This window comes from Pelmatolapia mariae, linkage group LG18 (genome assembly GCF_036321145.2).
Source record: "Pelmatolapia mariae isolate MD_Pm_ZW linkage group LG18, Pm_UMD_F_2, whole genome shotgun sequence".
Lineage (NCBI taxonomy): Eukaryota > Metazoa > Chordata > Actinopteri > Cichliformes > Cichlidae > Pelmatolapia > Pelmatolapia mariae.
The window spans coordinates 29280010-29296752 of NC_086243.1; the positions used below are offsets into that span (position 1 = coordinate 29280010).

The following is a 16743-nucleotide window of genomic DNA, read 5'->3' on the forward strand; positions in this document are numbered from 1 at the left end:
GCCATCAGCTATTCCTGTAAATGGCCCTTTGATTACAGGTGTGTGCACACAAACACACAAATTCAGATATGCACAAACACACACGCGGGCACGCGCGCGCGCGCACACACACACACACACACAAACGTATGCATGAATGCATTCACCGACAGAGACTGGAATAAGTGCATTCATGCACCAGCGAACAGTTTTGTACACAGGTCAACACTCCTGTTACAGTAAATGCATGATTCCATTTCAGCTGAGCTAGAGCCCTACAGGATTACTATCTGCATCATCTTCTCTATAAATACAAGAGAGTAGAACAAGATTACAGTCCATAAATTATTAGTTGCACACACTGAAGAGAATTATATAGGCAAGCACAAGGGACGGGTTCTCCATATGTGCATCCACCTGTGATGTAATCACTGTAATCAGAATGATCGACATTGCAACATTTAATAGAAATTCGTAGAAAAAATGCAGTAGAAAAACTCTAACCTGCAGTTTGCAGGCATTTGCGGATAAATTTCACTGTAGAGAGTTAACATCAGTTCTAAATCCTCGCATAGCATAACTGTATTAAGTCGCATCGCTGCTTCAGAGGTGCCATGTTTTTTGCCGTGTTTTGTTCTTTGACATGGCACAACCTGAAACAATGTGTATTGTTCATTAAAATAAAGCTTTGTGTCTGTTTACACACACACAAGAACTTTAATTTTTTGAAAAAGCTTATAGTTAGTTGACACTGAACCCTTAGTTATGTTGCTAAAAGCTCAGGCTGCTGGAAGACCTCACATAATGCACTCAGCACTTATTCTCCACTTCCACCTTTTCACTCCCGGTGTGTTTTTACACCTCTATTAAGCATCATTAACTTTTATCTACTCTCTAATTTTGTGTTTTATCCCATTTGTTGTGTCTCTCTGCTCTGGTTTTTGTTATCTCTTTTCTCTAAGGCAGGTCCTGCTAGTGATGTCTTCCAGATAAAAGGAAGGCTTTCCTCCTTACCCTTGCTTAACGCTTGCTTAACCAGTACACCGTACAACATTTAGCATCTTGAGCTTACTGATGGTGTGAACTCTCAAAATAGAAATAAAACTGACGTGACTTGAATTAAATTCAGTTCTGTTCAATTTAGTTAAACTGGTTCATGCTATGTGTTACCACAAGTCTTATAAATGTCACTGAAAACGAGCTTTACAACTTAACGTTCGTTTTATGCCACTCAGATGATCGTGACATGGAGTGCAGGACATTTTATTTCTCAGCCGCCAAGCTATGCATTATGGTTGCCCAAGGGCACATGTGGCCTATTCTTTTAACAAAAACAAAAGAAGCTGTTCGCTGCTCAGTCAAGTCATACAAGGTTTCCAAATGACATCACACACTAATTAGCACATCAATACATTTGCTACACCACTTCTGTTTTTCCCAAGCTTGTAGCAGGCTGAGTGTATTGCAATTCGTCGGACACTACCGTCTTTCAGGTCAGCATCAACTGCACTAATTTGTTTTCAAAATGCTTTGGGACTCCACACAGGACTCCTAATGGTTGGCAAAGTGTTTGGAGCTCTCGCTTGTCCCTTTTAAAAATGATGTCACCAGCAACAAATTTACCAACACTTGCCAACATCGCACTTTTTGTCACTTAAAAGCTTTTCATATATGCCATGCAAGACATATAGGCACTCACCGTCCCCATACATTTATCTGAGTCTTTCCAGAACCCTTTTCATCACGTCTTCTCTCAGATCATTGCTTTAATGCTCCCCTGGGTTTCTCAAATTAAATCAGACGTTCCAAGAAATGGTTAACATACTGTAGTCATTTAAATCTGACCTCCATGTATGAGAAGAACATGTGACGTGATCCTTGAATGAGATAATGCAGAGTCATGGCTCACCTAATGTACAGCTGACAGATGAACATAGCTAAAGCAGAATTATTTCACCATGAAAATCCCTGTCATTGTTGCTCACATTTTATTACACTTGGGTATGTGTTTATTTCTTATACCTTGTATTATCATTGTAAAAACACATTGTGTCATTTGTGTAATGTCCCAGACCATTGTGATGTAAAGAGGGCTAAGTCAGATGCATTTTTAGGATGGTTAGGCTTTAGAAATAAGGTGAGGATTCTCCTCCACTTTGGGCGACAGCTGAGGTGATTTGGGCTTCTCACCAGGATGTCTCCTGGGCTCCTTCCTTTGGAGGGTTTCCAGGAGCGCTCAACTAGTGGGTGGCCATGAGGGTAGACCCAGAACTCGTAAGAGGGCCATCTGGCCTTTAAGTTTCACAGGATGATTTATTTACCTCATTTTTCAGTTTCATTGTGAGAAGAAAAGGGGGAAGTGAGGTTATGTTGTTATAAAGCCATTGAGTCAGTATATGCAGAAGTTTAGAGAGGATGAATGAGTCAACAAAAACAATGAATGAACATTTTTTCACCTTCCGAATGACACACAGTTGTTTTATTGTTTTTTTTTCCATCATGAGGTCTCCCTAACCTCAAATGCATGTTTGTTATTGCGTAGCCATGATGATGAAGAAGTACTGTTTGCTTCCTGTTTAAAAATGAAAAGACCGTGCACTGTTTCATAACCTGATCAGGATGTTTATTAATGTTGCCATGACAATGGGAATCCCCTATGTTAACCTAAACCCTTCCCCAGACCTAAGTTAACAAAGTTTTTTTGTTTTGATTTCTTTATGCTGTTGTGTGTGTGTGTGTGTGTGTGTGTGTGTGTGCGTGTGTGTGTGTGTGTGTGTGTGTGTGTGTGTGTGTGTCGGGGGGGGGGTAACACTTGTATTTTGAAGGACTTATTTTAGTTGCATTGTCAGTAATTTGGGTCTTTATTTTCAGGCAATGACAGCCTGAAGCACAATTGCTGCTCATCCAGCAAAAGGGTCATATAACTTGCATAACTACATTGTAATGTTGGACTGCTGGGAGCTGAAAAGCTTGTTCAAAAGCACTTTAAGAGCAGGTGTTGAAAAAGGGAAGAGCATGTCTGTTCTATCTCCTCAGGATTTAAAGCAGTACTCCCATGAGATATTTTTTCTCTTCTAAACACAGCAACTGTGAAACAGGATTCCACTCCCTTTAATGACCGAGGTCTTATGATTCTGATTCATCCACAGTGCATCAAAACCCAAGATCAATAGGACATGTGATGTAATGAACCAATTAAATTAACTCTGCTTGTTTTGCTGCAGTCACTCCACAGACTTTTGCTTATTGTGTCTGCTCCCTGCTTTTACATACTGTACTTTTCTTTCACTATGAATATCTTTGCATTTTGATTAGACTCAAGTAAAAGGCAGTTGGGGTGCTACACACTAAATGTGTTAGCAAAATCAAGTCTCTCATGCATCCAAATTGTAATTCCGCTAAATGGCATACATTTGTGAGACTATCAATCAAAACCGCAGACACAACATGTGCGGCTTCTAAATCATTGTCATTTGTTATTATGCTATCTGACTTTTCTTTCCTAATGGCAACAACAAAACTTTTTAGCCTAATTGCAGCCATGGATTTCTAATCAGGCACCAGACGCTGTTTGCAAATTAAGAACTGGCCATTATCTGCTGTGCATAGAATTTTAGGACAGCTAATTAAAAGTGAGTGACCACTTTTTGGCATGCTTTCCAAATGCAGGATTTCAATTGTGTGTAGTGGATGCAAAACAGGCAATGGGTTGTTTTCTCTGCTTGATTCCTGTCATTGTCTATGGTTAGACTTTTTAAAAAGACCTGACTTTGTGGCCTGTGTCATGTACTGGCTGCTTATTCAGTTTGCAGCTGTGGTATGAATACAAAGTTGTGTTCTTAGCTGTTAGCTGTGTTACAAAATGGCAGCGTGTCTTATTATCAATAAAATTATGTGTAAAATCAAATAATAATTATGGCGTAGACTGAAAAAATGGAAACCCCTTTGTTTTACATGTGATGTGATATTTTGAAATTGTTTCTGAACCAGTATTGTTGGCATTGTTTACATAATTGCAAACCTGCCCAGTGTCAGGTAGAAAAGCCATAGTATATGAAGTGTTGAGACATAGGACAGATAAATATTCAAATACACACAGGATAGATGACATGGTAGTATCTGTGCTGCTTGCCTGCATGTTGTTTATGCCCAATATTTTGTTGCTATGGATTCATCCTAACACAGATCAGCATCCCACGTGCATTGCAGCCAACATAACTCATGGCAACTGTAATTATATGACTCGTTTTTTTTGTATCAGCGTCCACCACACAGAACACAAAATTGGCAGGAATCTGATTTGATGACATATCTACAGAGACGATAAATATAGACTTCATGCAGGAAGTGCTTTTTTTGTTTGTTTTTTATGACAGCAAAAGTGTCACTTTAAAACATTGTGACTGTACTGCATTCTTGGGACAACAGAATAGAATAGAATAGAATAGAATAGCCCTTTATTGTCAATGTACAATAAAGGGAAAAACATGCTCCATACAAGCCACAACTGCAATAACTAATGCAAGTCAAATGAAAATAATAATAATTTCCCCTCAATGAAAATGTATTTCTAACATAATTCGTATCCCTTTTTCATGCTACATGCAAATGATACATGAATATATTCAGTCTGCACACAAAATCTGCTTATGCTGTGCTGCTGATGGGTCCAAGCTGTATTTAACAGAGAGAAGTTGCTTACAGCAGCATATTAAAAAAAGAATTGTGCATCCTTGGTAAAACAAAACAGAAACCATATGTAATACCAGTTAATATATAGTATAGTGGATAAATACAACAAAATAAAATGATACGACCAAGACAAAAACTGTGGTATATTAGCAGCGTCCTCCTGAAATGCGTCAACAACATTGAGAGTAACATCCTCCTCTCTGCCCCTTAATGCTCTCTGGTCGCTATGGTAATGTGTAACTATTTCTTTCAAAATAAGACACACAACTACAACACAGGAAAAGACCCAGGGAAACCGGATTAATGATAAAAACCATAAATTTCACACCCGAGCCTCAACTCTTGCGGCCTGGTACCAAACGACTCACGGACCAGTACGTGGCCCGGGGTTTGGGCACCACTGCTCTAAGGTACTGGTATTTCCCTACCATCACTTACATTAAATATGATGTTAATACATAAGTTTAATAATCTCTCTATTCCTTAGAGATATATGATTTTCTTGCTACTCTATTTTCTTCATAACATCATCATCACAATTTCATCCTCTGGTACACCACTCATGTCCAATAATCTATTTTTTACTCTTGTTCCTCACAGTGACCTCTGTTATTGTTTCTTTCCCTGTTCAGGCAAACTTTCCAGCCAATTAGCATTCTCTTCAATGCATAGCATCATTAGCATCAAGCTAAGCACTGTTAGCGTTTTAAGAAAATTGCGTTCAGATGTGTCTTTGCACCTTCATCCAGACAGCCACAAACTGCTTATAAGTGTTACATTTTTATTCTGTGGTAGCTTAGCTTTGATTAATTCCATTTTATATACAGTGCTGTGAAAATGTATTTGAAACCTTTCTCTTTCGCATCTTTTGCGTATTTCTCACGCTTACATGTTCCACACCATCAAACAAGTGTTTATTTTAAACAAAGATTTTTTTTAACGTGATTTCGTTCACAGCATTAAGGGAGTAAAGCTAGCCAAACCTATTTGGCTGTATGTGGAAATAGTAATTATTTCAATTACTTGAAATAAAATCTTGAATTAACTGTGATTAACCTAATTTTCTGGGAAGCTGAGCTCAATTTCATTATTTCACTGATCACTGCCAGACCTGCTGAATCAATAAATCACTTAAACACAGCCTGACAAATTAAAGCAGGATAAACAAACTAATGTAAAGAAACTCAAGAACAGATTGGAAACAAGTCATTGACATCAATCAGGAAAATATACGGTGGACTGATGAGACAAAAGTTGAACTTTTTGGATGGTTTGAGTCCAGAAACAGCATTTCATCAAAAGAACCTTGTGCTAGAGTCAAATATCATGATGGTAGTGTGATGGTTTGGGGCTGTTCTGCTGCTTCAGGACCTTGCCATATTTGATTCTGTTGTCTAACAGAAAATCCTAAAGGAGAATTTCTGGCTATTAATTTGCACCCTAAAGCTCAAACTACTTGGGTTAGCTGGACATGGGTATGATTTGGCATGGGCTTAAACAGGCTGTTCATGCTTGAAAACCCCTCACAGTGTAGTTGAATTAAAACAATGCATCTGCAGGAATGTGAAAGATTCATTGCCAGTTACAGCACACACTTTATTGCAGTTCTTGCTGCCAAGGGTGGCACATCAAGTCAATGGGTTTGGGGAGCAATTAGGGGGTAATTACTTTATCACATATAGCCTTTTATGTAATGTGGCAAATATGCAAAAAATAAGGACTCAGGAAGGGGGCAAATACTTTTTTCACAGCATTGTAAATGCATCTATTGTGTGGAAACCTTCTTGTAACGTTCATTGTGCGCGTTTTAAACATCTTGGTATATTTGAGCTGAGGGTAAAGAAATGGGCCATGGTTTCTCATCACTTAATATTTAAGAGGTCAGTCTCCCATTCTCTAACTTCATTTTTCATATACGTATAAAAACATATAATGTTATAAAATTATGTAATAATAATCAGGGTGTTCTGACTTTATGGTTTGTAACATTGTAAATTCTCTGTTGTCCCAATTTACAGCTTGTAAGTTTCACAGTGATGCTTCCCTTCAATCATGTATGTCATGACAGAGCGCCCATCCTAGTCTTATCTGTCCATGAAACCCACAGACTCATGTGAAAATGTGATGTTGCTGAGTGCTCCAAATGTGGCCACAGCTGAGAGCTCAACAAAAGAGACTCCGCTGTGGAGGCGCTCGACCGGGCCGATGTGCCAAACAATGGCGCTCTGTTCCAAACATGTTGTTTGTCACATCGCCTGCCTTTAACTTTTCAATGGGGCTGTTGTTCTGCTTAACTTTAACTTAATCTTGCATCTTATGTAATTCAGTATGAATTTTTGCTCAAATTTACTGTATACAGTATTCTAGGCACTCATAATCTTAATGATAGCTCACTGTTAGTCATAGTGTTTGGAGTGATAGAGGACACATTCAAAGTGATTTAAGTATCAGTTAATCTTATTTGCTGACAGGATGTGAGGAATCTGACTCCCTACTTAACAAAATAAAAGTCAAATTCTTGCACAAGCTATAGTTTCTATCAACTGTTTTTCAAAACGTGGAAATTATCACCTATGGGACTTTTTTTTAATGAACTGAGTTTTTATGCAAACAACATAATAAAGCATGAAGGAGGACATAAATCTCATCATATACCAACTTGTACATGTATTAACACAGATTAATATTCATGTTTCTTTGATCTCTGGGAGGAGAGATGTGGGAAAGCAAAGCAATTTACATTCAAAGGAGTGAAGGAGGTAAATATATTACTGGGAGTGTGCCAGGATGTATTTATAACGTGTCATTTTAGAGCTGTGAGAGGTATATTGCCGTCTTGCATTAGGAACTCTCACCATGCACCATGGGTGGCAACACTGTTTTTAACCTGTTCTACTTTCCCCCTTCTAGAGGAAATAAGTTGATGTGGTTTTACAAGCAACTACAGTCATACACTTTGCTGCAAAAGAAGTACGCTCTTAAGAGAGCCACAGGTGACTGACATTAAAACGCACACATCCACACACAGCGCCTGCCAATGTGCATCATTCCCAGCAAAATCTAACCTGTCCCTCAAGGTATGCTTCAAGCTGCTGCCACTACAATAACCCGCACAGCATTATGTGAATAATCATCTTTATGGCAACTCTATTATAACTTAATAGCTTATTAAATTGTCTACACTGTCACAGAGAGACTCATAATAATGCTCATGGATCTCTGGGCAGCCATGAAAAGATGAAGTCTATCACATTTGTTTCATAGAGCACAGAAATTGATCAGGCTCTTGATGATCCCCCCGAGTCTGCAGACGCGTCTGAATATTGTTGTCATGAACTTGCGTTTTACAGGCAGGAGAGCAATTTTCTTTACAGACTTACGCTCCTAAGATTCATAGCGCAACTCGCCAAGAGAACGAGAGTAACTAGTGCGTGTGTGAGGAAATAAAGATAGCCATGTCTATTTAGAGACCGATGCCGCTGCCACTAGCGGACGCTTCTCCTGCCGCTGATCCGGAGCGGCTGACGCTCAGAGTCGAATCAGTAGAAAACTCAACTTCCTCGTTGTGGTAAAACAGGAGTCTCGCTTATATACGGTTCTAAAAATAGCGCTGATTTAGTCCAATGGGAGCCAGAGAGGCTTCTAGCTCTGCACCAATCACGGTACACAGGATGACTCGGCTCTCGCTCGTTATTGGTCAGAGGTGGTCTGGTAGGCCTTTGTAAAGTTCCTGCAAGCCCATTGGTAGACGTGCCGTAACGTAATGTAATCACATGGGGGTGGGTTTGCCTGTAATTTTGAATCGGGGGGGAAGTTTACAGTGCGCTGACGGACTTTTGCAGAGTTCGGTGTTGTGCGCTCACGCTCAAAACCTCCACTGGAAGTGCACGACTCCAGACTAGTATACATGCAAATACAGCTAAGACTCCAGCTTCTCTCTGAACACATCAGGCTTCGTTTCCTCACAAGCTTGAATTCGCTTCTACTTGTGGCTAAATCTCAGGAGTGAAATGGATGTCATCCCTATGTGTAGCATCTTCCAGGAGCTCCAAATTGTGCACGACACCGGATACTTTTCAGCTTTACCATCTCTGGAAGAGTATTGGCAGCAGGTAGGCTGACGACTGATACCTCACACTCGATTCCTCAGTTTGACAGATAGTGGCACAGGCTCATGTGTGAAGTGCCAGCAGAGTGCGTAATTTCCAGAAACTTGTTTTAAGTGACAGCTGCGCGCCGACTGGCAAATGTCAGAGTAGTTTAATGTGATGTGAGCGCGCGTTTGATTCAGTAATGCAGGTAATATAAATTTATTTCTCAAAACTTGGTTTGCCTCCGGTTATAGGGGAAATAATGCAAGTTCCCCTCGTGGCAGATCTCTTAGGTATTTTTATAGTATGCTTGTAAAAATGCGGACTTATTACGTGTCTTCTTTAGTTTTTTGGCGCATTTCATAAAATATGCTTTAAATTACTTGTACTTTTACAGTATTTTCTGGTGTTACGGCGCGCGCACAGTTGTTCAGTGGTGGTTTGCTCGTATTGTGGACAATTTCGGCTCAGGCATGCAGGTTATACAGGCACATCGGTTTGTGATAAATGAAAAACACGCCGTGTTGCAGATTTAGCGAGTGAATGGCGAGCAGTGCGCCTTTGCGCGTATCTCCTCCTCCTGACTTTCTCTCTGCCCCCTCTGCCTGCCGCTCACTCCCTCTTGCTGTCACACGGACCCACACATACAAATGAGAGTGACAGACTGTCAGAAAGAGAGAGAATAAGAGAGAGGCTGGTTTCTATTGAACCGTTGCTCGACCAGGCGGCCGCCTGGTTGACAAAACAGTGGAGTTTTACACTGGTAGTGACGGGAAGGGTACAAGTCGCTTCTTGCTCAGATTGGGAAATGAATTGGCCTTACTCTTCAGTCTTCTCTGTCTCCCCGTCTATCAGATATGGCCGGGCTTCATTCCAAGTCGCCCTCTCAGGCATTTAAAGCTCGCCTGGGATTTATCCAGCACTGCTGACAAGAAACATATGAAGTCAATGCCTTCTTTTTCATTCCCAAGACACGAAGATTTTCCCATGATAGTCCTCTTTTAGAATATATATATATATATATATATATATATACACACACACACGAAAGGTGTTTATAGTTGCTGCCTGGTACCTGTGGTTTAATTTTATTCCATCTCATCCTCCATCTCTAGATAAGCTTTATTTATTCAGTATGGTATTCTTATAATATTTTAAAAATGTTGTTGGTGAGGTTTGTCGTTCTTCCTTTATTTTAGCGTTTTGTCAAGTGATGCTTGTGCTGCCCTTAACCAGATCAGCCAAAGAGGGATAGTCCCCTCTCGGACAGTTTCATTTTCATTTTGACCCTATAAACTTCCAAGCAACTAGGAAAATGTCAATTTCTCACTAAGGGAATAAATAGTTTTAGGAGGAGTTTGGAAAAAGTCCGAAAAATGTATTTGTCCCATGACCTCTTGGATCCAGGTTTCCTCAAGCTTTGGCTGCCACTGTTCCAGTCAGTTCTGTTATAATAACATTTGGCTGTAATTTTAAATTTGCTTCATTAGGAAACTGCACAGGCCTGTTTGTGGCCTTCGTATCTGGCCTGTGCTTGCTGACTGCAGAGGGTTAAGGAAGTGCTCTCTCACTTCCTTTTCACAGAAAACAGGCCCACAATCCACAGTGGCTGTTGCAGTATTCATGCCAGGCTTTTTATGAACCCCCATGAACCAGACCTCCCTCCACTCAGTCCCTGGTGTGCTATGTTATTTCTAGCAATGCCTCCAAATGCATTATTAAATCCACATTATGTTGAATAATTGATAGATTTAAAAGATCTACAATCACTTCCCTAACCCAATGGGGGGCTCTGTAGCATATGTAAATTTCATGACCAACCTCTGCACACACCTACACACATTCAAACCATGCCTGCGTTCGCGGGTAAGAGCACCTTGTTCTTGCAGTCTCTCAGAAGGAAATGTGGTGCTTGTAATCCTCCCTGATATGGGCTCAGAGAACACACTTAGAGCGTACTTGACTATCCTCTGCATAGGACATTATGTCTTACTTCATTCCTGCAGGCAGAGAAGAAACAGGGCTGGTGATGTTACAGTGTCACAGCATACCCCCTTTTTTGCTGCTGCTTAGAATAAATACAGTGCAGAGGAGAATACCTGAGTCTTGTGTTTCCTGTAAAAACAAATGGTCTTTTTTGGTGGTTTTAAGGACTTTCAGGTTGAATGTAAGAGTTCTGTTACACGCCTTTGGCTCTGTGCTCCAGTGAACTCATTTCTATCTTGTCTTTCATCTACACAGACATGTCTCGAACTGGAGAGATACCTCCAGAGCGAGCCTTACGTCTCAACCACAGACCTTAAATTTGAGACCCAGGAGGACTTGTGGAGCAAGCTGCTGCTTGCCTGCGGGGACAAGTCAAGTGAGTCGGACCCAAAGATCACCCACATTAAGGAGGAGGAAGACAATCAGGATAGCCAGAACCATGATGCTGGTGGTTTCAACTCCGATGCCAGCAGCGAGGCCTCGGACAGCTCAGAGGAGCTCTCCCCTACCCTCGACTTCACCTCCAGCTCTTTAACTGATATTCTGGCCGACAACAGCGATGACGTGGCCTCTGGCATCATCAGCACACCACCGTCCTCACCTGAGCTCGGCAAGGAGGGCTCTGTAGCCCAGACGTGGATTGGGATACAGACAGTGATGCATTCAACAGGGAAAATAAGGGCTGGGGGCATGGAGAGGAGCCTGGAAAGGTCAGGTCTGACCAGCGGGGAGGCATCACCTGACGGGAGGAGGCGTGTACACAGGTGTCACTTCAACGGATGCAGGAAGGTGTACACCAAGAGCTCGCACCTCAAAGCACACCAGCGGACACACACAGGTAAACTGGCCTGACAGTGAGCCTTTCAAAAGTGATGATAGCCGAACTGAAGCGCTGAGTTATTGTTCAAAGTTCTGAAAAAATACTCCCACATACTTTGAATAGTTTGTCAGGAGGAATGCCCTCAACTATGACCTAATTCACACAGAGGAACGTGACTTCATGCAGGGCAAAGGGAGGCGGGGAGTGCGTGAGAGAGGGAGAGAGACGCAAAGGGGAGGGATGTTCTTTTGTGGCCGAGTAGCACCCAGAGGATGTGGATCCTGAAAACAAATCAACAGTTCTCAGATTTCACCATGGGAAAAGCTTCCGAAACTCGCTCATTTGCATACAACTTCCCAAAACAGAGAGAGAGAGAGTGAAACATTATGGGAATCTGACATTTGCACTGTTTTGTTAGGGGCTCAAATGTGAGCAGTTTCCCTTGTCACCTTTGACCTCTGCCAGGCTGTTTACAGCTTGGCCCTCCATTAGCAGAGGAAGTCACATTCCTAGCATCGTTCTCCAGCCACGTTAGCCACATGGTTAATGATGGTTAATGGCCTGTAGGACCATTAGGAACAGTCTCTATTTTTTTCGTGTAGCTCTCCCCCTGTTACATAAGCCTTCTACTCTAACAGCTTCTTACAGCTGCATACCACAGCTCTTGAGACCCACAAGGCACGAGGTTGTTTTTCTCTTCGTCTTACAGTAGTCAGCCCAATCTGCTTACCACCTGCACAGGATCATATTTATGTTACCTCCCGTACTGTAAATATTGGCTGTATATCTGAGAAGTTGTAGTTTAAAATATTCATATTGTGATTTAGAAATTCTTAACTCTCTGGTAAACCTGCAGAGGCTGCTTGAATAGCTAAGTAAACGCAAGGTTCTGAACTCAGATGAAAAATGACATGGCTGGCTTTAATATTTTGCTTTTCTTTACGTTCATTCTTGTAGGGGAGAAGCCTTACAGGTGCTCATGGGAAGGCTGCGAGTGGCGCTTTGCACGAAGCGATGAACTCACCAGACACTTCAGGAAGCACACTGGAGCAAAGCCATTTAAATGCAGTCACTGCGACAGGTGAGATGGTTTTTATTGTCATATGTCACCATAATTAGTCACATTCTTCTTTTTTTTTTGTTACAATGGCAAATGCCTCTCAAAACAAAGTGCTGTAAATTAATTTAATCCCTCTTCACAAGAACTACTCCCCTTCTTTATATTTTGGGTGCCAAGCACTTCTTTACTGACAAAGAAAGCAGCAAATTAGTTTATCAAAATGACATGCTAGTGGGAGGGATGAATGAGGGTTAAGGATGAAAATGGTTGAGGTCAAGGGGGTGGATAAAAAGAGAGTTGAGTACAATGGATGGGATGTCACATAGAGAAGAGTGTGGGGAGACTGAACAGCATGAAGTTTGGGTCTCTTCTACCAGGGCGCTATTTAAAACATCAGCCAAATCTATATAGACTGGGATAAGGGACTAGGTGGAAGGGGGAGGCATGAGCCCATTCTTTCAATCTATCACGTTCATGTTATATAGCACAGGGAGTAAGAATAGTATCCGATACCAAACAAGCAGAATAAAATTGGCTGCATAGCCATAGGTACTTTAATCTAAATGGAATCCAACAAGCATCTTTGGTGGGTGAAAAAGAAGCTTTATATTGTTTGTTTCACTGGTTTCACATGTTAACAAACCACCCCAGGGTTCTTGTGTTGATTAGCGTCTCGGATGGATGTGTGAACATTCTCCTTCAATTAAAAATGAGATTTTTCATTTCCTTACCCTTCATCTCCTGCAGTCGAAGTGATAGCTTTGTTCATTACAGTGTTTCGTTTTTTGAATTTAGAAGCAGTTTGCTTAGTCATTGTAGCCTAGTTAGTTGTTAATATAAGCAACTTTTTACCTTCAACAAGTTCTAGTCATTTGTTTAGTTCTTCAGTTTAGTGGCTGAATCTGATGTTTTTTTCCTCTTCTTAGGTGTTTCTCCCGTTCTGACCACCTGGCGCTGCACATGAAGAGGCACATCTAAGATGGTCTTCATGTTGAGAGCTCTGAGGGATGATTCGGGTTAATTGTCCTGACCTGTGGAGATCAGCGAGGCCGGTGTGTCCTGGGAGCGTTAACAGGGGCACCGTCGTGTTCCAGTCAGTGGAAAAACATGAAGCAACGCAGGCTATTATTTGCACCATACTTAGTGCCTCCAACACCTCGCTGTGGTGATTGCTCTTGAAAGGCTTTTATGGAGGAGCGGGAGGGCAAAAAGAGACTCAAAAATGGGAAAGATCTGGGCTGGAGAAGATGGGAAGAGACTCTTCTGTATGGTGTTCAACGCTTTATTCCTGGAGAAATTTGGGACTCCAGGGGTTGGGGTGCCATTTCTCCACTGACAGTGTGTTTGCCTGTGCGCATGGGGACTGTGAGTGCCTGCGACTGGATGCCTGTGCTGGCTTTATGGAGTGGATGGAGCTTGCATTGTGGAACTGCGAGTGAATGACATAGCAAGGGTGATGTTATACTCGGGAGGTTTATTTTTCTTTTTGAGGGAGGGTTATGTGTTGTCTCTCTAAGAATGAATGCAAGCAAAAAGTTCTGTCTGTCATGACTGATTCTGTCAGCTGTGGAGAGGAGTAGGGGGGTAGTTTAATGGGGCTGATTGGATAGAGATCGCCCCCTTTCTGCCTGGAGGTGAAACTACAGCTCCCTGTCTAAAAATGGGAGGTTGTTTTGTTTAGTGCAGCTATTAAATGTGCAATGTATTACGTAGCCTGTCTCAAAACATACACGCTATAAAGCTCATTTTGTTTTCCACTGTGTAAGCTTTGTATCTTAAAAGGAAAAAAACAAAAACAACAACAATTGTGCACAGTTATTGCCATTATATCAGAAGTTGCATGGGATCTGGGGATGTGTTGCTCACCTTATAGGACAACAAAATTCCATTCAAGAGCAGCTACCTTCATAATACTCAGTATCATAGTATTGTACAAAACACATAAGGCAGTCATTTTGTTTTGCCATATTTTTTTTCATTCTCTTTATAAGTTGGGGATACCACTGTTAGCAAATATTTTGATTGTGCGATTTTTCTTCCTTTTTCTTCACTTTTGCTTTTCTCTTTTGTTCTGTCTGTAAATGCACTGTTGACCTTACCGATGCCTTATGTAAGTGGCCTTGTCCTGTTGAATAGATCACTCTGTTATACATACACACATACACCAAATGACCATTGCGAATGCAGTTGTGCGTTATTGAATAGCTTTATAAAGGCTCTGATCCATACAGTTGCACCTTTTGCCCTTTTCCCTTGCGACAAACTCCTCTAAACTCTTGAATATTAAAACAAAAGTAACTATATCAGCTTCATAATGACTGCCATTTACACGTCTGTGTTAAATATATCATAGATATTTCAGAACTAAATCATAGTCTTCAAAATTATCCAGATCTGAGACAGAATTGTGGAGAACTTGGAAAAGCAATTCACTTTTATATTGATTTACTACTATGTAGTATACGATTGCGTGGATGCACTTCAGATTAACTGTAACTTGCTGTCAAAGGTACAGAGTCTTGGAAGCACGTTCTCATGAAATGTTGTGTGGTCAGCCGCCGAGAGTGGCAAATCAAGATTTACTGCAAAGGCAACATTTACATTGGGTCCATTATGTCAAGCATATATTCTCAAAAGCAAAGGATGACTCATTTAAAGTAGGCTAATGACCGCATTCTCAGTCACGAGAGTGGTTTGATATTGGATGTTTCGGGAAGTCTCACCTCCAAGGTGAGTCAGTGTCTTTACTCAGTTCTAGTTTTAACAGCCCACGATCTGACTTAACGGTACAAAAAAACCAGTCCAACCAGTTCAACTGAGCTGTGTTTCAGATCTAGAGGTTTGTGCTGGTAACCTAAGGTGAGACAAGGACAAGCTGTTTGTACCAACTTCACTATACATGTTTCAACATAGGTAACATGACTTCGTCACACTTCTCAGTGAGCTGAAACAAAAAAATCCGATGAGCGCACAAGTGGATAATCTCATGGTCACTTTCTCCACTTGTAGAAATATTTTGGCGCCGCTATATTATACACAAAAATTATGACAGATGGAAAATTTTAGAAAGAACATTCATTCATTCATCAGTTACTTAATGTCTCACTTTGTCAACATCACAGGTAGCCTTGTTAAAACTCAACACGTCTCCGGTGAACCTGTTGAACATTCATTTGTCTGCAATGTTATTTTTGTTTTTACACTGAGAAACACAAAGATATGTTACATTGTAAACTACGAGAATTTTGTAAGGAAGCTTCTATTTTGAACAGGTGTGGGACCAAAAACAAGTGCAGTGTGTTGTTTCCAAATGTGAACGATAAAAGGCTGAAGAATTATTGTAAAATAGATGCACTCCATTCTCCTTCATTTGCTTCTGTAACATCTTTGTTTTGATTTTTGGGGAAAAAAATAATAAAGTCAGAAAAAAAATGTACATTTTAAAATGACATCAGTATCGCCTAGACCCGTGGCCTATCATGTTTAATAGAGAAAAAAAAAGAAGAAAACAACTACTTTCAGACGTGAATTGTTCTGGACACTTGAATTGTAATAATTTTGAATTCTGGTGTTCGCTAAGTATTACGTTTTTTTATTTGCCATGTCATTTTTTCCCCAACTTGACCTGCAAAGATGCCCTATCTTTAGCTAGAGAATCTTTATTGGATAAACATGGAAAATATGAGGCTCTATTTTTGTTCATTTTATGGCATAATGAAATTTTTTCATTTGAAATTGTTTTGTAAAATAGTTTCTGTATGAATGTATTTTTTATTGGAAAATGGATAAAAAGACTATTGGTTCTACACGTGTGTTTTGTCTTCCATTATTATTATTATCATTATCAGAAAGAAAGTGTTTACTGGATATTCAGCAGTGAATATTCCAGGTGAACTATCGCATCAGGGTCACACTGGCAGGGTTTCTGTGACTATAACCAGGAGAAGCGCTTTTTAAAAACTTTTTACATTAAAATTTGAATTCTTATTCCAGTGGTTGGCAAACCTAAGCAAAAAACATTGCATGGTGTTTGTTTCATCCCTAACTGGGTAGTTTTTAGCAAACATTGCACAGGTAAATTTGTTTGGGACCATTTTCACAGACAGAAAAATAAA

The 16743-nt window shown here is 40.6% G+C and overlaps 1 protein-coding gene across 1 annotated transcript; it reads left to right on the top strand.

Annotated features, from left to right (window-relative positions):
* The first annotated feature begins 8490 nt into the window (after positions 1 to 8490).
* LOC134617187 (Krueppel-like factor 6) lies at positions 8491 to 16434 on the top strand. Its single transcript, XM_063462387.1, has 4 exons — positions 8491 to 8783; positions 11004 to 11586; positions 12526 to 12649; positions 13555 to 16434. The coding sequence occupies exons 1-4, from the start codon at positions 8682 to 8684 to the stop codon at positions 13604 to 13606; spliced, it is 861 nt and encodes a 286-aa protein (XP_063318457.1). The 5' UTR covers positions 8491 to 8681; the 3' UTR covers positions 13607 to 16434.
* Positions 16435 to 16743: the final 309 nt, after the last annotated feature.

What these genes read in the sequence shown, in the direction of transcription:
- LOC134617187 (XM_063462387.1), top strand. Translation starts at nt 8,682, where the DNA reads ATGGATGTCATCCCTATGTGTAGCATCTTCCAGGAGCTCCAAATTGTG. An exon ending in TGGAAGAGTATTGGCAGCAG is followed by an intron (nt 8,784 to 11,003) that starts GTAGGCTGACGA and finishes TCATCTACACAG; the next exon opens with ACATGTCTCGAACTGGAGAG. An exon ending in ACACCAGCGGACACACACAG is followed by an intron (nt 11,587 to 12,525) that starts GTAAACTGGCCT and finishes TCATTCTTGTAG; the next exon opens with GGGAGAAGCCTTACAGGTGC.